The sequence below is a fragment of the Acipenser ruthenus genome, chromosome 41, assembly GCF_902713425.1.
Source record: "Acipenser ruthenus chromosome 41, fAciRut3.2 maternal haplotype, whole genome shotgun sequence".
NCBI classification, from domain to species: domain Eukaryota; kingdom Metazoa; phylum Chordata; class Actinopteri; order Acipenseriformes; family Acipenseridae; genus Acipenser; species Acipenser ruthenus.
The window spans coordinates 4,145,450-4,167,841 of record NC_081229.1 but is presented as its reverse complement, the minus strand read 5'-3'; the positions used below and the strand labels follow the sequence as shown (position 1 = coordinate 4,167,841).

At 37.7% G+C, this 22,392-nt stretch overlaps 2 protein-coding genes across 3 annotated transcripts in view; one reads left to right on the top strand and one right to left on the bottom strand.

The window, feature by feature from the left end:
• The first annotated feature begins 4,621 nt into the window (after positions 1 to 4,621).
• The window catches only part of LOC117433983 (macrophage mannose receptor 1-like), a 28,344-nt gene continuing 10,573 nt past the window's right edge, over positions 4,622 to 22,392 (top strand). The window contains exon 1 of one of the 2 annotated variants that reach the window (XM_059010878.1): positions 4,622 to 4,686. The gene's annotated coding sequence lies outside the window, so the exon portion shown is untranslated. The remainder of the gene's footprint in view (positions 4,687 to 22,392) is intronic. The other variant, XM_059010879.1, reaches the window with a different exon arrangement.
• On the bottom strand, positions 12,746 to 21,355 carry LOC117433970 (sialidase-1). The gene is made up of 6 exons (XM_059010877.1): positions 21,028 to 21,355; positions 17,471 to 17,660; positions 15,965 to 16,227; positions 14,976 to 15,158; positions 14,480 to 14,699; positions 12,746 to 14,215 (listed from the first exon to the last, which is right to left on the bottom strand). The coding sequence occupies exons 1-6, from the start codon at positions 21,160 to 21,162 to the stop codon at positions 13,998 to 14,000; spliced, it is 1,209 nt and encodes a 402-aa protein (XP_058866860.1). The 5' UTR covers positions 21,163 to 21,355; the 3' UTR covers positions 12,746 to 13,997.

Here is a 22,392-nt window from a genome sequence, read left to right as displayed (position 1 = left end):
GAATTGGAAACTCAATTTTTAGCAGTCACATGCTTTTTTTCTCTCTTCCAAAGCTTTTAGTTTCTGTATGGCATCACCCCAGCTGCTTAGCAGTTTGGGAATGCCCCAGTATTTGTTTAGGCTGATAGGTAATATGGTTGTGATTCTCCTGCTTGTTGCAGCATGTCCTCCAGGTAATGGATTAGACAGCAGCACACACAAAAACATACACCACCTTTAGTTTGATCGTTATCACACTCCTACGGATACCAAAATATATTGTCATACATTGAAAGTGATAATCTTTAAGACAATGGGAGTTTTGTCTGCTGTACGCCACATCCAAAATAAACCTCTTCATGACATCAATCAAACAGCATTGAGTTTGTGGTTTATTCTCAATACGGTTGAGGTCCCCTGCTTTGAAAGATCATATGACGCATGTCTCAGAAATCCCACTCAAACCCAAACAGTGGCTCCAAACCACCCTAAATGGGATTCTTTTCATCAGTTTCCTCTTGTACAAATAAAGAAAATCCATGTCTTTACATTCGACAGATACATTTACCTAAATAAAAATATATTGTGATCAATAACGAAAATCAACAATAAAATACCAATGAAGAAAAAATAAGATTCACATTAAAAACAGTTTATATTAAGTTTATTTATAGTGTTACAAGTTTAAAAAAAAAATAAAAAATGATTGTGTCATTTTTTCTGAAGAAGTACCAATAGTGGCCCGCAGTGCCTCATGCAGCTGCACAGGTGAGCCTCAGGTAAAAAAAAAAAAAAAAGTTTGTGAATCCCTTTGCTAAGGGACTGAACTTCTCTGCTGATACAGGTTAACTTCACCAGAGTTACACGGTTTGCATTCGCAAAGAAAAGAGGCAGGTGGGCAACTTTTCAGACCATCCCTGGGCATCGATATTTACCCGGAAAACTGGGAAATTACTGATTTTCACCCGTTTTCATTTGTTATATACACTGCAAAAAATGTTATATAACATAAAAACCGAAACTTAAGGGCCTTGTGCATAATGTGTATTCATACATGCCAACAGTCCCTATATGGGCAGCAGTGTGGAGTAGTGGTTAGGGCTCTGGACTCTTGACCGGAGGGTCGTGGGTTCAATCCCCAGTGGGGGACACGGCTGTTGTACCCTTGAGCAAGGTACTTTACCTAGATTGCTCCAGTAAAAACCCAACTGTATAAATGGGTAATTGTATGTAAAAATAATGTGATATCTGTATAATGTATAATGTGATATCTTGTAACAATTGTAAGTCGCCCTGGATAAGGGCGTCTGCTAAGAAATAAATAATAATAATATATGGGTGGGACAGTCCCGATTTCCTAGCAAATTTCCCCCGTCCCGATGCAGTAGAAAGTCCAGATATTTACACATAGAAAAAAAATCATTTATTCTGCACAGCAGAGTTAGTGAAAACCCCATGCTGTACTCTTTATGTGGCTGACACACTAACTTATACAAAGGTAAGAATGCTTCAAGTCTGTTTTTACTGTCATGATAGTCGTGTTGTGTTGAGTTGAGGGGTATGACTATTAATGATAATGAGTGTTTTTTGCGTATGACCCCTCCCATGTGTATGATGCATATGACCCCCGCCCCCCCCAGGTACGTTCCAACAGTTTCCAATGTTGGCAAGTATGTATATTAAGCAGCATCCATCTTGTGTGCCCATCTACAGTATAGCCATATTATATCCATATCATAGACGCTACCAAATCACAGTGTAAACAACTTACAGGATGCAAGCATCTCAGTCACAGTACACTGAAGAAGGCATTGCCTGCTTGACTTCTATTTTTACGTTATGTGAAATTATGGACAAACCACCTACAGCAACACAGGCAGAAGATACTGTAAGATGCTTAAAATGTTGCATCGCACCCATTGATTTCATAATCATTTTCACCCAGAAGTTTATGGAAAATATGTGTTGTTGCCTATTTTTCTTCAATAATAGTTTTATAGACATTAGTCACCACTTACTGTACAGGTTTTCCAGAGTTAACATTTAGTGTTGTTATTATCTGTCTTTATTAAACTGACAGGCTTACTACATGCAGGGCAAGTCAGGGCGTAACTTCAAAAGATTGTATTTTTAGTACTGAATCATTTCAGTGAAACTGATAGAATTGGCCAGCTATACAGGATACAGGATACAGGACTCAATTAACCTTACCTCATTCAAACCATTTGCAAAACATGTGAGACATGTACTGATTGTTATCAAGGAAAAACAAAAAAAAAACCATTATTTCAGAACAAGCACTCCCACAATATATACCCAGGTCATTGGATATTTTATAAATAGAACAGAAGAAAATGTGACACTTTTTAAAATCCTCTATCTTAACTGGAAAGCCATGTAGTTTTAATTGGAACATTGTTTTTTTTTTTCGAATAAAAAAATAAATATATGTGCAATCATAATTTGTATGTATTTTCTTATAACAAACTATTCATTTTTACACCCTGAGTGGGTTTCTGTTGCTCCAATATCCAGTTATTATAATGTATCTCTATATTTGTGTTTTCTTGTTCTGAGTGGTCTTCATTTCAATTGACCTTTCATATTGTCACATGATTTGAAAGGAATCAAGAAGGCTGTTTAATTTGGGCAATTGTGTGGAGTAGTGGTTAGGGCACTGGACTCTTGACTGGAAGGTCGTGGGTTCAATCCCAGGTGGGGAACACTGCTGCTGTACCCTTGAGCAAGGTAATTTACCTAGATTGTTCCAATAAAAACCCAACTGTATAAATTGTATGTAAAAATAATGTGCTATCTTGTAACAATTGTAAGTTGCCCTGGATAAGGGTGTCTGCTAAATAATAAATAATTAGCACTTGCTCAACAATCTAAATAAAAACAAGGTATAAATAAATTCAGAATATATATATATATATACACAACTGTGGCCAAAAGTTTTGCATCAGCCTATAGAATTAACTCATTTTGCTTCATAAAGTCGAATGAACCTTGTTGAATAATATTACATTAACATATTGAATTACATACTGCTTTGTAGTTGTCCATATACTGAAAACGTGACATTTCAAAATCTAACATGAAATACTGTACTACTATTATGGCTTCCGGTAGACTTTTGCAATATAATTTTGTAGTTTCTTTGATTACATGATGTTAAATAAAATATCTCAATTATGTTCAAATAATTTTTTTTAAAATGATGTCTCAATCCTAAAATTCCAATAATTCCAATTTAGAGATTAATTAGTCAGCTTTTGAAACTGTATACTATATGAATGTAGGACTATATTGCAACTCAGAGGATATGTCTATGAATAATTTTATGGAGCTACGGATGGGAAGTGACTACATGTTATTTGCTTTTAAACTTCTGAATGAACCATCACAGCAATGACACATTGATTTTACATGCATGACTGTTATGCAACAGCCTACCCACACACTCTCACTTCCTGTCCCCACTCCTTTCCCAACTAACACTACCCCTCCTCTCCTACATATCACTATCTGTTACCATTAACCTACTTCCTTATGGGCGTCTGAAAAAAAAAGGATAATTATGCATAATTATGACTCACCTGACCTCATTTATCTTTGTTTCCAATTCAGGAGTTCCACACCAAGAACCACTGTATATGGGGTTTAATTCAGCACTATATCTAACTATATCTACCCAAATTAGAATGTCCATATTCCTTCACCATAGCAACTCCCCACAATAGCTGAGGAGAAAGTCAGTGGGCCTCCTCTGATCCCCAGGCCAGTTGTTTTTTTACACCCAGGAGCTTGACAGCAGATGCCACCAGTTGCCTGGCCTGCAGGGTCTGCTTTAACGTGGTGAGGAGAAACAGCCACAGCAGATTCTGCCTCACAAACCTAGCACCAGAGCCACATCTACGATAAGGGTGTTTGCTAATACATAAATAAATAAATACATAAATAAATAATATCAGCAACAATGGTGTAGTTGAACCGGAACGCAGACATCATTGTTCTGCCACTGACACAGAGACACATAAAGTGATTTAGTCTGGAGACTCTCGATATAGAGGGTGCATCTCCTGCCTGAAGTAACTTTTCTCTAACAAGCGCACCCCCCCTCCCCCTCCCCCGTCTGTAAATAAAGTATTGGTGTTGTGTGTTTTGGTGGTGTTTGGCAGGGATGGGGTTAATTCCTATCCCTGCTAAATACATGTGAGAATGTGGCTGTTTCCCAAATGGGCTAATTGGTGTCAATTGGGAATAGCCACAAAGTATAAAAAGAGAGCTTGAAGCTCCATTAAGGAGTGGCTATTGGGGAAATGGGAACAAAGTGAGAGGTATTGTGTGAACTGTAGGGGTTTGGTTAAAAGTTAGAAACTGTGGGAAGCAAGGGTTTCGTCTGGTAAAGGGCTTAGCCGTCTAGTGTGCTAGTTAAGGACAGTTAAAAGTTTAGTTAGAAGCATGTTGCTATATATATATTGTAAGACAGCAGGGAGGGGGTTAAAACCTCCCTGCAGAAAAAAGGCACATTTTTGGTTTAATTGTTTTATTGTTAATCATTACCTGCACCTGGCTATTATTGACAATTAGAGCCAGGTGCAGGGTTTATAAGGAGAACAGTCAGTCCGCTGTTGGCGGCTGCTGAAGAGGGTAGAAGCCCGACTGTGCTGGTGTGGATACAGCTGTAATTTTAAAAGGAAAAAGGTAGAGTGAAGCTTTTTTTGTGTGTGGGTTTGTTTTGTTTTTGTTACAGGTAAACAGCTTAGCTGTCCTGTGTTTTTTTTAGTTATTTCTTAGAGGGCTAGGTGTTTATTTTTGTTTTTGTGTGTGTTTATTAAATTGCGCAACCAAGCTTCAAAAATCCGTTTGTGTGTTGGGTCTGTTTTTAAAGGGGGAACGAACTGCGGTGAGGGCGATTCTTTATATATATAAAAATTGTGTGTCCTTCATATAGGAAGGTAAGGGCCCAGTAGGTTGTTTGCCTAGGTCCCTGTGATGGGTTAATCCGGCACTGTATATGACGCCTTTATCAGGTGAGTCACTCGCAAAACTCTCAATGTATAGTTAACTGTCTAAGTCAGGTCACCAATATCTACAAGCTCTCAGCCTTCTAATAGTCATATATTCTCCAAACAAGTTCTGTGAGCTGACTTCATTGCTATATTTGTCAGACTAACTCTTCAGCATTTACAACTAGCTTTGTGTAAGGTTAAGCATGTATGATAAACACCCGCCATGTACGCGACAGTCTTGCTGTCATAGTGGAAGTACTGACCAGGACTGACCCTGTGGTTGTTGCTTAGCAATTTGGTTTATATTTGTGAGTTCTGAGCTGATAACAATCTTCATTCTGAGGTCTGAGCAGGTCATAAACAACAAAGACATTCATGCATAGTAAATTAAACTTTTGAAACTCTTTAAACAACACTAGTCGAGCGTTCTCTCAGTTCTTGTGTCAAATCTTTTCCAGTAATCTGATAGCCAGGCTACTTGAATACATTTTCTTGCAGATTTTGCAGAAATCTTTCTTGGTCTTCCACACCTGGAGCTAGTTGCAGTAGTTTCTGTTCTCCTGTGTTTGTCAATAAAAGCCCACACGGTAAACAGAGTCTTTCTATTTTTCTGGTAGTTTCTCCTTTTTCATTTTGTTGTATCACTGCCATTTTGAGATCGTTGCTGTACTCCATTGTAACCATTTTTCTAGTTTTTTTTTTTTTCGAATCACAATTTTCTAATTTATTTTTCAGCACTTGATGATTATGTATTTATTTAGCCCAAATACTTTTGTCAGATTATGAGATTTAGTTTTTGCACGTTATTTTTCATTTTATGGATGTTATGTAAGAATGTGTTTTTTAAAAAGCCAAATCTCTCTCCATTGTTCAACAGAACAATTAGAAATGATAGAAATCAATTTCTTTGATTTTTCTCTTTAATTGCCCAAATACTGCATATACCCTAAAATACCACGATACTAACACCTCATTTGCTTGACACCTAGGTCTTCAATACCACATTTTTAATTAAACTGTTAATTTCTTATTATTCACTATTCATACTGTTGATATACAGTACGTCTTGCTCATCAGCTCTTATAATTAGGAATTTGCTGCCGTGACGGGGGAAAATGTTTTATTGATATACTTATTTTTGTTTGTAAAATTAAACCCCGTGTCATAATGCAGCATAAACACCAAAGAAAAAACTAAGAGACAGTATAATTTCCACAATGACAGTGACCTAAAATGTAGAGCCTGTGACAAACTAAATCAGATAGATCTGTGGGTGTGTAGCAGCTAAATTTGTTCATTTTTGGATTTCCCCGAACACAAAACCATGCAAGACGTAGATACAGTGGACTACATGTTACTAAGCCAGTTCCACTGAGTGTTATTTGCAGTAGTTGTACTTCTAATAAAATGCAGTTGGGTTCAAAGAGACCCAGGGTTCTGTTATCTTGTGTATAGCTTCCAGCTAATGGGTAATTTGAGGACACACTGTAGAATGACTATAGTCAAATAACTTTGTGTATAGCTATCCTCGGAGTAAAATGACCATATCACTGTAACTTGTTCATGGAGTATCATTATTTCTTAGCAGACACCCTTATCCAGGGCGATTTTACAATTTGTTACAAGATATCACATCATTTTTACATACAAATTTCCATTCATACAGTTGGGTTTTTACTGGAGCAGTCTAGGTAAAGTACCTTGCTCAAGGGTACAGCAGCAGTGCCCCCCCACCTGGGATTGAACCCACAACCCTCCGGGTTATTCCATAATTATGGAAAAGAAAGTATGTTTAAACCCAAATTAAACACCTGAATTCAGAGAATTCATTTGTTGAGATCACGCTACGCAGCTTGATAATTTGGTGTAATTTGCGGCCATTCTGTCGTTGGATTTGAACGAATCATCCATAACTATGAAACCCTTAATAGTGCACAATTAAGAAATACTAAAACAAAAATTCAATGACAAACATTACGACCTGAAATCTATTTTTTTTAAGACGTTGAAAAAAGACTTCTAGTTGAAACATTTTATTCCTATGTTGCTGTCCTCTGTGCTGTTTTGAAGGAAACACATGTCATAACAAACACATATTTAAAAAAACGATATCTGTAATAGCTTTAAATGACATTTTAACAGTATTGTTTTTACTTTCTCTACTTCCAGGAGTTCCAGTGCTCGAATTTTGAGTTGCATTTATTTATTTTGAAAAGCCTAGCAAGATATTAATTGCCAGAATGTATATTTCTGAATTATGCAGCTGGTGTCTTTTTTTGTTGAAGGAAATCGTGGAGCTCCATGCAGTGTGTTCAGTCATTTACAGGAAGCAAACTGAACCGGCTGCAAGGTTCCTAAATGCAGTGTAACAGGCAGTGCGTCAATAAGGGAAACGTTTGCTGTATTTATTTTTAAATGATACAGCATATGTGTATTTACACTTTTCAGAAATGGGAATTTTCATGGAAAACGACATACAGTATGAGTACAGTTTATGGAAATTGTGAAATCAGCGATAACCGTGACAGAAATACAGCCTTAATCATAACATTATATTTCTACAATGTCATTTAATGTCCAGTCTAAATTGTACTTCTTCGAACAGACACAGACATAACTGACAGAAGAGAACTGATTTTAGAGAGACATAATGGGGAAATGAATCACAAATGAGATATTCTGGAAACTTCAATCCCTGGACTTTTGAAAACAGTTTAATGCAGTTTCACAGGTTATTCGGAAGAACAAACAAACCAAAAAACCCAACAACAATAAATAAATAAATAAATAAATATATAACAAATCAACTCAATATTTCAGCAATGGCACTCGTAACTAACCAGAATGATTTTAAACATCTTCAAAAAGGTAACAAAACAATGTTAAAATGTAATTTCCAGCTACTTGAGTTTAAGAATGCTCTCGGTTTCCAATGTATTCATTTTAGGCAGTCTGCTCCACTTCCTGGACCATTTCAGCAGTGTCTTCTGGGTCAAAGCCTGTCACAAGCTGCAGAAACAGTTATTTTGGGCCTGCACACAACTTCCTTTCCTTTTCTTATTGTGCACCAACTTGGACAGCTGTTACTAAATTTGTTTTTGAGGTAAAACTTGAAGCGAAACTTTAGCCAAGGGACTGTATTTTAGTGTTAAGAACAGTACTAGTTTTGAAAGAAACTCAGAAACTTATGCCCAAAGTTCCCACTTTCTATCTATGACTTCCCTCTGCATTAAGAAGTGAAACTACCCCGTGACTTCTTCCTGCAGTAAAGTATATGTAACTTGCCCATGGCTAACACACCACTCCAACTTACAAATACCTTGAATGATTATTTAATTGACACCATCTAGTTTAATAAAGTGTCATTTTTTTACATCTGGCCTTTCTGAATACATTTTTGTTAATATCTGGTAGCACTTTAAGTAGAGGGCATGAATTATTACATTGTAATAACTGGGTAGTTACTGATGATACCTACTTTTATATGGCAATTATATTGTAATTGCATTGAAGTTGCCTTGAGAACAACATTTTGTTGCTGGGTGTACCGTGCCCTTTAGGGGCATTTGTTTTATTGCTTCATTGTGTTCCCTGTGGCTTGTGACAGTACCACGAAACAGCACTCTACATCAGGTAGGCAAGCCACAAACCTACCTTAAGCCAACCCTGTATACTGCTGTATCCTTTCGTTCTTTTTTTCTCTTTCTTTCTTTCAGATAATTCAAAGTGGTCTAGACCATCTATTAAACTGGGCATAGTACTAAAAAAACAAATTATAATGTGTAGAAATGTGTGACTCTCTTTCTTTCTTTCTTTCTTTCTTTCTTTCTTTTTCTTTCTCTCTTTCTTCCCCTCGAATCCTCCCGCACACCCCTGAAGCTTATTTTCTTGTTTGTGTTTTTCTGTAGAAACTGAAGGGAGCCTCCCCTCCTCTTCAGTAATAAATAACAGGGCTCCCCAGAAAGCCAGCCCACTGTTGAACTTCCCCCTCCTTCACAGAGAGTGGAGACAATGCCCTTGAAAACGAAACGTCCTCGACACCCCACCCACTCAGGCAGCCAGCTTTCCTCCCCACCCCGGCTCAGGATCGTTTCTTTTTTTTTTAAAGAAATGTTCTTAGAAACTGACACTCGCTCTGCCACCCCGCACTGGGTTTCAGAGCTACCCTCAATCAAGTATATTATTTAAATGATCAGGGGTTTGAGAAATCATATTGCTGTTAAATTCGTTTTTGGCAGAGAAGACCTTTCCACCTTGCATGCTATTACAGGCAAAAACATCAGCGGAGTTTCAATTATACTCAATGAAAAGATCTGAGTGATTAATACTGCTTTAACTATTAAGCGGATTTTTAAAAGTTACATTTTTGTATTTTATTTAAATCCGACATTTTTGTTACATACCCTCGACGAACATTTTTAATGCTGGTCGCTCGAAATACATTTGCTTTATTAGAGACATTAACACAACAAACGTAATAAGTTATTTACCAAGACCACGTAATCAATTCAGTTTGTTAACATTGGGATGGAAAGAAAAGTTGTCCCTATTTCCTCCAACACCAAACGACAAAACACAATATCAGCTGTTATTGTAGGAAATAGTGAACCTGAGTGTAGTTCTCTTCCCCCGTCAAGGTGGAAGTATTTGGGGGTTTGAACGCCATCACTGATCTTCTCCTGTACTGAACCTACAGAGGTGAAATTCTCACCTGTCATAAGGGCAATCAGAGTGGACCCCAGGCCTCCCAGAGGTTAAAGGCACTAATACATAAGATTGAGTGAATTAGCCCACTGTCTACCTGCTCCACCCAATAATCACAGGGATAAGAGACACTAGTCATTCTAATTTAGGGACCTAAGCATAACACATTATTCAATTCTTATGGAGAAAACATTAATTTAATGTTTCCATCAAAATGTCAAAGGGAATTAGCAGTTATGCGTATCTTTAAATGCAGCAAAGGTGATGTGCATAATCAGGAAAAAGTTACATTGTATTGTCATGGTATAATATATTACAGCATTTCTTAATTGAACTAGCTCATTCATGACACATCCAACCTTAGTCATACCCAGTTAGTTCACAATGAACAGGCTTTTTTAAATTAAAAAAAAAAAAAAGCACTCACATGTTCTGTTTCTCCATGCGAGTGGGTTTTTGAGTTTCAATAGGGTGCCATCATAACTTTTCTCTTTAGAGGAAGCATTGAGGGAGGTAATTTTTCAGAAACATGTCATCCAGAATCTAATCCAGACATCAACCCACCAGTAACTAGTCAGATTGAGGATTACTAAATTGACTTTGAAAACACTTGTATCCCTTTATAGAGCAATCTATAGAGAGATTGTCTACATATAAAGTATCTAGAGCGAGTACAAAAAAAAAGAGAGCTGATACATATTTAAACTGGGGTTGAAACTCACACTAACCCTGCACCCAGTCCTGGGTTTTAGAACTTGTATATTAGGAGCCATGCAACCTGTCAACTCTGCAATCTACAGTTTACTAGTTTAATATAATGTTTCTGCTCGGATCAATAAATCATTTGAAATCCTCCTTTTTTTCATCCACTGTGAGTGCTTCTGAAATGACTCCTAAAAAGAGGATTGTCTGAACTGAAGCATTCTGAAAAATGACTAGGGGGTGGGCAGTTATAATTTCTGTCCCCAGTGTACCTGATGATTTTCCATTTAGTAACTCACAGCAGCCCATCCCAAATGGTCATTTCTAAAACCACCTCACTTCAGAAAAAAGGACATGTTTGCAGGAACAGGTTGTACAGTAGTGTGCAAATGTATTAGAACACCTCAAGCGTTGTCATTTATTGAGCTTTGCACACACACACACACACACATGTATTCATTTACTACAGAAATTCATTTTTGCAAACTCATCTTACATGAATCTAATTCATAACTAAAGACACAGCCATGTCTGAAAGTGTCTTTCATGCCAATATTTAGCACGGCTACCTTTGACATCAATAACAGCTTGGCGTCTCTTTGGCATTGTGTCTGGGTGCTTTCTCACACTCTCTGGTGTAATTTGATTCAGTTTGTCTTGGAGTTGTATCCACTGACTTTCTTTTGTACAGTTAGTACTTTTGTCAAGCATGGAGTCCAATGAACTACAGTTTTAATACCTTGCATACTGTACGTATGCTAAATAATGATCTAAGGAGAAGATAGTATGAGAGGTAACGCACATAATATGATATTGAACAGGTAACAAATGTAATATATTACATATAATAACAATGTTTAATGTATAGTCTGTGACAAAGACCCTGGAAGTATGCCTAGCTATGCCTTTCTGATAATGGAATATATGTAATAATATCATATCCACAATTATATGAGAACAATGCCATTAAAAGCCAATAAAATAAGTCAATATGTAGCTTATTATTACAAACGTTATAAACATCTCTCCACAACCAGCAAAGGTTGCCAGTCATTATCTGTGTGACACCACCACCTACTGGGAAGAACATGAACTTCAGCCTCCCAATAGTAAGTCATAGATAAAACCCTGTTTTTCACAAACACGAAATGATGCAAAATAAATAAAAATTAAGTAGGAAAATGATTATATAATCAGTACTCCAGAATTAACAAAGGACAATTAAAATTGGCTTATTACAGGTTATATGCCCTTATTAAGGAGGCTGTGTGGTCTGGTGGTTACTCCGTGTGACCCTGAGCAAGTAATTTAACCTCCTTGTTCTCTGTCTTTGGGGGCGAGATGTTGTTGTAAGTGACTCTGCAGCTGATGCATAGTTCACACACCCTAGTCTCTGTAAATCGCCTTGGATTAAGACATCTGCTAAATAAACAAATAATAATATTGCATATAACCATTTGCACGATTAAACAGACACAATAGCATTGCAAGGCAGTCTTTCTTCACCCTGGTTTGCAGCCTATAAGAAATATTCAAAATAAGATATTATAAAAGGATGTGTATTACTTGTTAGTAACGTGTCGTGTTTACTAACGACTGTCCTGTACGTATCAACTGTGTCCTAACACTGCCACCTAGTGGGAAGAATACACAACTCTTGTCCTACAACCTGTTGCAAAATAAGTAGACATATATATATATATATATATATATATATATATATATATTTAAAAAAAAAAAAAAAAAGTATTAACGAGAGGAGACCTTTCAGCACATCTATGCTTGTCTGGTTCCTAGTGGCTGATCTTTGGCAAGCTGGGTCTTAAAGGATCCCAGTGATTCAGCGTCATCCAGCAGCATCCACTGGTCCTGGTTTCTGTGTTGAACTTAAAGCACAGGAGTGATGCAAAATGATTTCCATTTTAATAAGAGACATCCTACACACACATTATATATATATATATATATATATATATATAAATATACACACACACACACACACACACACACACACACACACACACAATCGCAAAAACCTTGCATATGTTCTATGCACGGGATACCATTGATACACAGGATAAGATATACTGGATTTTTGTCAGATCTTTAAAGGTGTTTTCTCATGTGTGATGCATCATGTATTTTGCCAAATTCCGCAATTGTAGGAGTTTCAGTTCCCATTATGAAGGTTCACATTTTGCAGAACAACAGTACCAAGTTAGAAGAATCACAAGCTTTTATAGAAACACATTAACATCGAAGCATCTGAACAAGGAACTGTATTACAAGTGAGTGTGCTGCAAGCGCTCACAGTATTTCGAATGGGAATTTCACAAGTAAAGCAGTTGAGAGAATCATGTCGCTTTACTTTTTTTGTGCAGCTCATAAATAAATGTACATACAGTATTTACAAAATCAAAAAGGTATTTGTACATTGTATTCTCTTTCAAACCATTGCACGAGAGAAACAAGGTCTATTTTAATGATCTAAAAATGACCACAATATCTTAAATCATCTTTTAACTCCCATATATTGCAATCTTCTCATTACAGCTATGGCCAAAAGTTTAGCATCACCTACAATTTTGGGATTATGACACATTTAAAAAAAAAACAAAAAAAAAACCTATATGAACTTAATTTAGATATTTTATTTAACATCAGTTTTTATATGAAAAACTACAAAGCAGTATGTAATTAAATATGTTAACGTAACATTATTCAGCAGGTTTCATTTGACTTTATGAAGCAAAATTTGTTAATTCTATAGGGTGCTGCAAAACATTTGGCCATAGCTGTAGTTAGTTGTTTTTATTTATTTTTTTCTGTTTATCGCTTATTAAAATAAAGCCATGCCAGAGTTCTCTACCACAATAGAGGGGCGACTGAATTCAACTCATTTTCACTTTAATCACATGGCACTTAGCACCCCCAGCATCTCTTTAGAAATCATCTCAATAGCTGTGGCGTTTACACTTAGATGGCGGTCAGAAACATTATTGGCAATAATGAGATTGTCATTTTTCAATACTATAAAATGATCAAGACCAAAGCAATTATCGATCACATGATAATCCATTATTGTTTCAACCCTACTCTTCAGTCTTGCTTGTGTTTCCTCAGCCTGGATGAGCCACTCGTTGACATCCCTGTCCGAATCCAATCAAACACAAGGGAAGAAGGCCCACCACAGAGTTAGATAATACATCTTACACCGGAAGTCATTTCAAATGTCATTGGCATTGCCAGTACACTGACCTTACTATTATATGGTGTTTGCAAACATCCAGAGAGCTAGCCCCCTCACATAGACAGAGTAGGTGAAGAGATATTTATATATCTATATCTATAACTATATCTATATAATTAAAACATTCCCTGAAGTCATCTGAAGATTTTAAATCATTTAAATCTACTTTCCCTTTAAGACAAATTTTATACAAATAATAAAAATGCAATTCCAGTATTCTGTCACCAGGTGGCGGTATGTGCTACAAAATCACCCCAATATCAACCACCCCCCTGCCTACTTCAAAACAGACAAGTGAGCTTGGTTTCTACTCTGTATTACTTGAATATTCCATTGCTTTGCATTGCCTACAGACCACCATAGAGGTGTATCTTGACGAAGGAGATGGTCTCTGTTAATTCCTGGTGCCCCTTCTCGTACACCAAGAAGATATACTTCTCATCTTCCACACTGCCGTTCAGTGATGTCATCGAGGAATAGCCACTGGGCCCTGGCCACACCTCCACTGTCTCCTGTTCCCATGACGACCCGCTATTAAGGGACCAACGCAGGGTGAGTTTCACTCCTGAGACAGACAGAGAGGAAGGGAGTTTTTAAACCTTTTCTATCGAGTCAGACTGTTTTTTAGCAGCGTACAGACCGGTAAATCACAGCTAAGTAAAACACAATCTTGACGGTTGCTATTTTTATCCTTTTGCCCCAAAAACGTTATTGAAAGTATTTTTTTTCCCCCCATTAATGGCTTTAATGTCTTATTTAACATTATGTAATCAAAAGAAACTACAAAATGATATCGTAAAAGCCTTCATACTCATGCATTCATACTCACTCTTGTGGAGGTCGGCAGGGTTGCTGAAGAAAAGCACCTTGTTTTTGAGCAGCGCTCCGGCTGCCACTGCGGGGTCGATGAGGGTCTCGTCGAATCTCAGGTTCTCCAGAGGCAGGGTGTCGCAGCCGTCATTGCTGTGGATCACCATGCGACAGTTACAGTGATAGAAATACTGATTGCGGACATTGATCACAACTGAGCCGTCTGGAAGTTCCACTGCCTAGAGAGAGAGAGAGAGAGAGAGAGAGAGAGAGGGAGGGAGGTTTATGATAATGTCAGATTTATCTATTTGGACGCTTTTATCCAAGGTGACTTACAGGTGTTACAGGGCAGTGCAGGGTTACGATGCAAGATTAATATTTACAGTGTCCTTTACAAGAAGTGCAAATAATATGACTAAAATACAATATGAATTAGGGTGCAACAAGTTAGGATTACAACAAGCTATATCTAAAATGGCATATTAGTAGCGCAATAGTGCAAGGATAGTGAATACCTGGCACTCGTCAGGGTTGAAGTCGCTGGCTTTCTTGGGCTGGTTGTAGGGAATGCTCTTTAGACTGCCTCCGTACCTCCAGGACCCCCCGTGATCATCGCTGAGCAGACAGAACACTCCATCCCCCTCGAGGGTCCCGTGACCGCACACAATCAGCCGGCCCTGCTTGGGGGGCAGCCTCTTCTGCAGAGACAGTATACCAGCGCTGCAGATAAGCGGTGCACTCGGGGGTTTTTTTACACATTGAAAAAAAATTGGAATTCCGTATATTTAAATTGACTACGCATAGCAATTTTGCTAAACTGAGTTTGCATGTTATCAGGCTTCTTGTACTAGAAATATATAGTATGTGCACGCAGGCCTTTTGTGAAGTATATTGCATGTGCAGCATTGGATTTAATATATCTGCGTACTGTTTCTGTGTTTGCTTCACAGCCATATTGTTTGTAGTAAATACAACAAATAAGGTTCTAATTAATCCATACCCCATAAGTTAGCATTATGTACGGTATTTATTGAAAGTACTCTGACTTCAGGCTAATGTTGCATTTTACTCATAGTGGCTAAAAAGAGTAAATTACTCAATGATCCATTATCTGGTGCACTGCAATATACACACACCCACTGCACACAGGTGGCGGAACAGGGGCGCTTCCAGCAGTGAAGAGTGGGCACGCAATCAGAGGCTCAGGGTTCGAATCAGCTACCTGATTTCTTATTAGTTAATTGAACCAAGTCAAATTTCGGTTGAGTGATCAAGTGATAAAATGTAACTTGGTTTAGCCCCTCCCAACAAAGGGAGAGTAGAAAGCTTGTTCTTGGTCCTTTGTTTGTGTTCTGTGACCATTATAACAATTATAACAAAATAACATTGCAATTGTAATTTGAGCAAACAATGATGCTGTGATTTGAATTAGAATTGACCCTAGATACATAATCAGTAGTGCTGGGTGTCATCGCGCTAATGGACTGCGATCCCCATGCCCTACCTGAATGCCGTAGCCTGGGCCGGGTGCAAACATTTTGGTGCCCAGCTCTTTGGAGAGGTTGCGGGGCCGGCTCCAGGTCAGGCCATCGTCGATGCTCTCGATCAGGAAGGTGCTGGAGACGTTGCAGTGATAGTAGTGAGCGCAGAGGGAGTAGATCAGAAACACAGAGCCTGTCTCCTCATCAACCACCACAGAGCCCAGGTTCAGCCCGTCCGCAACCATGCCATCATCCACAATGAAGGACGTCGGGCCCCAGGTAACACCTGGGAGTGGAGAACACAGCAGCAGTTGTTATTGTTAGTATTAGTCATTTAGCAGTGACTTAGAGAGACTAGGAGGTGAACTATGCATCACAACTGCTGCAGAGTCACTTACAATAAGACCTTGTTTGTTTTACATCTCATCTGAAGGACGGAGCACAAGGAGGTTAAGTGACTTGCTCAGGGTCACACACAGAGAGTCAAATCAATGCATTTGCTACAAATCCAAATTTACACTAAATAATATGTGTTATACAAAAATACTGTTATAGTAGTGACAAACTATTGTCTGGGGGGTGTGGGAGGTATAGTGTCTCACAGTGGATTGTATTGCTTAACTTTCCTACGGTGAGCATCCTTCAAGCAAAATAAACAACATCAGGGTAATCTGTAAAATACAGCGTGTTTAAACTTAAATTAAAACAACCGAATACATAGAGTCACTTGGATCATGCTCTGCATCTGCTTGGCAATACAACGTCATTCGGAAAATGTGATTTGCCTGGGCATTTTGCGGATCTGAGTGAATGCAGGATTCCTAAATGAAATTGGATATTCACTCAGGGCCATCAAATATAAAAAGGTTATTTTTGATGCTAGATATCTCAACACTTGTATCTTACATTCCTGGATTTAGCGTATACATATGGTTCAGTGCCATATAAGCCCCTGTGGGCTGCTTTTGAGTTCTTCAGCGAACCCGACACTAACAGGGCTAGTAAAAGCTGACTTCCGGGGACTTCCAGTTCTATATAATAATAATAACAACAATAATAATAATAATAATAATAATAATAATAATAATAATAATAATAATAATAATAATAATTTATTTTATATAGCGCCCTTAAAAGCAATCGTCTCAGAGAGCGTCACAGAACAAAGATAAATACAAAAAAAAACAATATCACGTAGAAACAAAAACAAGTTAATGGAATCATAAAAATGCCTTTCTATAAAAGTATGTTTTTAAGATAGATTTAAAAACACTCAAAGTTGCTGAATCCCTGATCTCTAACGGAATAGAGTTCCACAGTTTTGGGGCATAGCAACAGAAGGCCCTGTCGCCCATGGAGCGCAGGCGAGCAGGCGGGACACACAGCAGTCTGAGATCAGCAGAGCGGAGGTTGCGAGTGGGAGTGTAAAAGGTTAAAAGACCTGACAAATAAAGCTGAGCAAATCTCATTTTATCTTGACATGAAGCAAATAACAGTTAGGCTCAGTCAGTTCTGATCCTGTACCTCACCTTTGTCAGTGGATCTGCGCTGGGCAATGAACTTTGCCCCCACATCTGAGGAGGAGCCTTTCCTGGCCTCAGAGAAGGCGAGCAGACTGCCTTTAGGGGTGAAGGAGATGAGAGGAATCCGGTAGGTACTGACAGAGCCCACTGTACCACTGACCCACAGGAGCTGTTCTTCAAAGATCAGGGGCTTGAGCTGAGGAAGCGGGAGAGAAGACTTAACACAGAGCTTAGAGAAACTAAATGGAGACTACTTTGAAACTGGGGTAACACACATACTCAAGTTCTGCATTACCCATGAAACAAAGTGAGTCAACGGTTTATTTTTGTGATAATCCTGGAATAACCACTGATGTGTGGTCAGTGTAATCCAGGGGGATAGACTTGGGTGATTAAATCACGGTAATGCTCTTTGGTCTGGATTGTTTTTTCAGACAGGATAAATGCATCCAGTACAGTTATCAAACCAGAAATAAACACATCTTGGGGCTGGTAGGTAGTCTGAAGACATTTCTTCTTCATTTTAGGATTCTGTCATTTCAGAAAAAAAAGATTGCGTTAATAACAAATAGCTTTTGAGGATGTAGTCCTCTGTTGTATCTCCTAGGGTTGAATTGAACTGAAAAGAGATTGTGGGACCGTAGCTCTTTGTAGATTAACTGACCGCCCAGTCATTTAAAAAAAAAAACAGAAGACACAAAGCAAGATCTTAATACAGTAGCAACAGATTCTTACTTTTGTTAAGCATTAGAGGTAACTGTGTGGTCCAGTGGTTAAAGAAAAGGGCTTGTAACCAGGAGGTCCCCGGGTCAAATCCCACCTCAGCCACTGACTCATTGTGTGACCCTGAGCAAGTCACTTAACCTCCTTGTGCTCCGTCTTTCGGGTGAGATGTAATTGTAAGTGACTCTGCAGCTGATGCATAGTTCACACACCCTAGTCTCTGTAAGTCGCCTTGGATAAAGGCGTCTGCTAAATAAACAAATAATAATAATAATAATAATAATAATAATAATAATAATAATAATAATAATAATAATAAATAATAATAATAAAATTAAGAATACCACCCATCTAACCAACTTGAGAAAACAAAAATGACAGCAAACTGATATTTAAAAGGTTGGTGGAAACTACAATGGACTGTATTTTGAAAATATTTTTTGGACAGCTATGGCCAAAAGTTTGACATCATCTAGAATTTTTGGATTAAGACATAATAAAAAATAAATCTTATTTTTAACTTCATGTAATCAAAGTAAATACAAAACAAAACCGCAAAAGTCTACCAGAAGCCACAATGTACAGTATTTCATGTTAGATATCGAAATGTCACATTTTTCAATCAGTTTTTCATTAAGTATATGGAAAATTGCAAAGCGGTATGTAAGTGTGGAGTAGTGGTTAGGGCTCTGGACTCTTGACCGGAGGGTTGTTGGTTCAATCCCCAGTGGGGGACACTGCTGTTGTACCCTTGAGCAAGGTACTTTACCTAGATTGCTCCAGTAAAAACCCAACTGTATAAATGGGTAATTGTATGTAAAAATAATGTGATATCTATATAATGTGAAATAATGTATAATGTGATACCTTGTAACAATTGTAAGTTGCCCTGGATAAGGGCGTCTGCTAAGAAATAAATAATAATAATAATAATAATAATAATAATTCAATATGTCAACGTAACACTACTCAGCTGGTTTCATTCGACTTTATGAATTAGTTCATAAGAACCTTTGGCCATAGCTGTACATATAAATATTGTTCACCTGTAGTCTGGTTCACATTAACCCTTGCTGCCCAGTGTCCAATATATCTGACATTGAGAAAACAGGTGTTAAACAGGCATGGGAACACACACAGTAAAGGGTTAATAATGTGGCACACTCGAATTCTTCACAGCCTGGATCACATGGTTCTGAGCAATGCAGAATATAAAAGAACTGAAGCACTCCTGCGGCTGGCTCCCTTTCAAAAACATTAGGAGGAGTTCAAGCCAGGAAAAAAATAAAATGCAATGAAAATATTTTTTTGACACGTTCTTATTTTCATGCTAAACTTTCAGCACTTGGCGACAAACGTGGCGAATCAGCATTCGACGCAGGGGTCTCGTGATTGTGTTTCTCTTTTATGATATTGTTTGGCTGTGCAAGCGATGGAGCAAAGGGAGGTCAAGTGGCTGATAGAGACAACATTTCTGCAGTTTACATGCGGTTTGGCTTTAACCCATTAAGCACAATTGTCCTTATTTGAGGAGAGGCTACTTTGTAATTTTCTGGAGCATTTTTAACTGGAATTGCCTTGTTATTTACATTTTCTCTTTAGCTACTGTTATGATAACTTACTTAATTTTGTTAACCACAAAAGTCGAGCTGTGACTTAAATCTGGAAACACAGCCCTTCAGATGCCTCAATATAAAATAAGAAACTGATGCCTAAATATGATCCATTTCTTGGTGTCTTCCTATCCACAGTGATAATAAAGCTCCATTTACTATGCGTTGAGCTGCATAGCCAGTGTGAAATGATGGTCTGATTAGAGGCACGAACTTGACTGTCCTCAAAAAAGGACGCCGTTGTAAAAATACCTGCCTCTTTACACTTCTAACATATTGAAAACTTTTAGAATGGTAGCATATTGATTTAGAATGTATCAAATTGCATAAATAGTACAGCTTGTGTTCTGATTTTTTTTTCCACCCAAAGAGAAATTAATTTGGCACTAATAGGTTACTTTTTTTTTTTTTTTTTTTTGCTTGGCTGTGCATAAGACACTGCAGAGAGAGGGAGGGGAGTGGGGTAACTACCAAGATAAAGCACTTTTACAGTAATGTTTTTTTCTGTTTTTACAATTCTTTTAAAGCACTATAAAAAATACCTTGTGATAGGTACTGTATCTTCTAATCTGGTCATGTGTGTCAATAGTTAACTTAAGAAAAGATCTGGCATACAGTACAGGACTGGCTTATACATTCTGAATTGGTGCATGACAAGGCAGAAATGGTCTCAAAAAACTAAAATATGGACGTATATAATTTTACAGCACAGTCGATATATCCTCAGGCATATATGATGTTGATCATTTAGCCCTTCAGGAGGGAACTTCTGTTCAAGGTTTACTATAAACGAGTTGTATGAAAAACCAGCACACAAAATAGCCAAACATACGGCTTTTATAGATGCCAGATACAACGGAATGCTCAAGGAACCGCGGTCGTGTGGTGCAAACACATCGCTGCTAAACAAACACATAACAGTTCGTTTTACAAGTCGAGCAACTCGATCGACAAACGTGTAAATACATAACTGAATGTTACTGTCACAAGACATTACAACTTTGAATAAGTTCCTGAAAATAGGGAAAACCACAACTTCCTTCTGCAATTCAGATACAGGAATTAGCCGAAAGATACACACATATAGCAACATGTTCAAAGACCCGTTTTGCAGTTTCTATTCTCGTAATATTATGCATTGCATAGAGTCTGCATGAAGCAGTAAGACTGTGAACGATGCGAGATCGGAGATCCTTTACATACACAACACGGTACCCATCTACCTACCTGCCCAAGTGCGGCTGATGCGCCTGGGATCGGCTTCCACGACAGGACGGCGATTAGCACCATAGCTAATATCGGGGTCCCGGGTCGATTCTGCCCGGAGTACTTGAGGTTATGATGCCGGTAACAGGCTCCCATGCTGGCTGGTGCAATCCTCCTTACAAATCAGGGAAACTGCAACCACACAGAATTGTTTTTAAACTGTGTGGGAAAAACAAGCAAATGCTTTCTTATCATATGACTGCTGCGGTCATATGACCAGTAAAGCGCAGATATACACCAGGAGTATGGCGGGTTATGACTGCCACCAATCACATGGTTTTCTGCATGCCTGCTGGGAAGTGAAGTTCTGCTTGCACGCCGTGGATTTATGTTACCCCCGCATTGGTTTACAATGGTTTCCATGGAAACGGGTACCCACAATCCTCTCTGCGTGGAGTTTTACGTGAAAGGAGATGGCGGACAGGTGTGTTTGTAACTGCCTTTCCCTAAATATCCAGATTGACTTGCACGTGTGATTCTATTAAGTTACTGATATGTTTTGCTTTAAAATTGTCATTTTTATCTTATGAAATTAAAAAAAAAAGTAAAAAATAATAAAAAATAATAACGCTGTATTTCAGCGTTTAAAATAACTTATGGCCTTTATTTATTATGTAGCTTTTTTCTGTTTTAGCATCTTACATACTTATTCACTTTTGAATTTGTGGTTCTAATGTATTGGTGTATATTAAATGAATATGTATATTATTTTCACAACCGCGTGGAAGTTTAGAACTTAGGTATCGGAATTCAGAAGCTGCGATCAGGGATTTCTTAAAAAGCCAGATAACGTAAGACTTTCAGTATCAGAGAGAATGATTATTTTACTGTATTTGTTAGGAATGGAAATGAAATAAAATAAGAGTTCTTACCCAGTTTGTTTTCTGTTTTTGTAATTAATCATGATATGTTATTGAATGAGAATTATTAGAAGTTATACTCCTATAATCAAAGTATGTATTTATGTAGTATATTGTCACGTTGCTGGTTAACTAATCTAAGTGTTCGTGAATACAGCGTTTTGATTGACTGAGAGGGACTAAATGATTTATAATATAACTTTCTATCCAGTTGAGCTGCAGAATTGCAAGCCGTTTTAACAATTTAATGCTCAATTTCTGATATCAACAATTCTATTACTGGTATCAGTAATGGTCTGTTGATATCAGTAGTAGTATAATTTTTGACGAACATACTATTTTAATAACAAAAATAGTATGGTCGTCAAAAAAAATTGTGTTTAAAATGTATTTATTTATTTATTTATTTATTTATTTATTAACAACGTTGGGTTTAATCTTAAACTCAAGTCTTACACAACTGTAC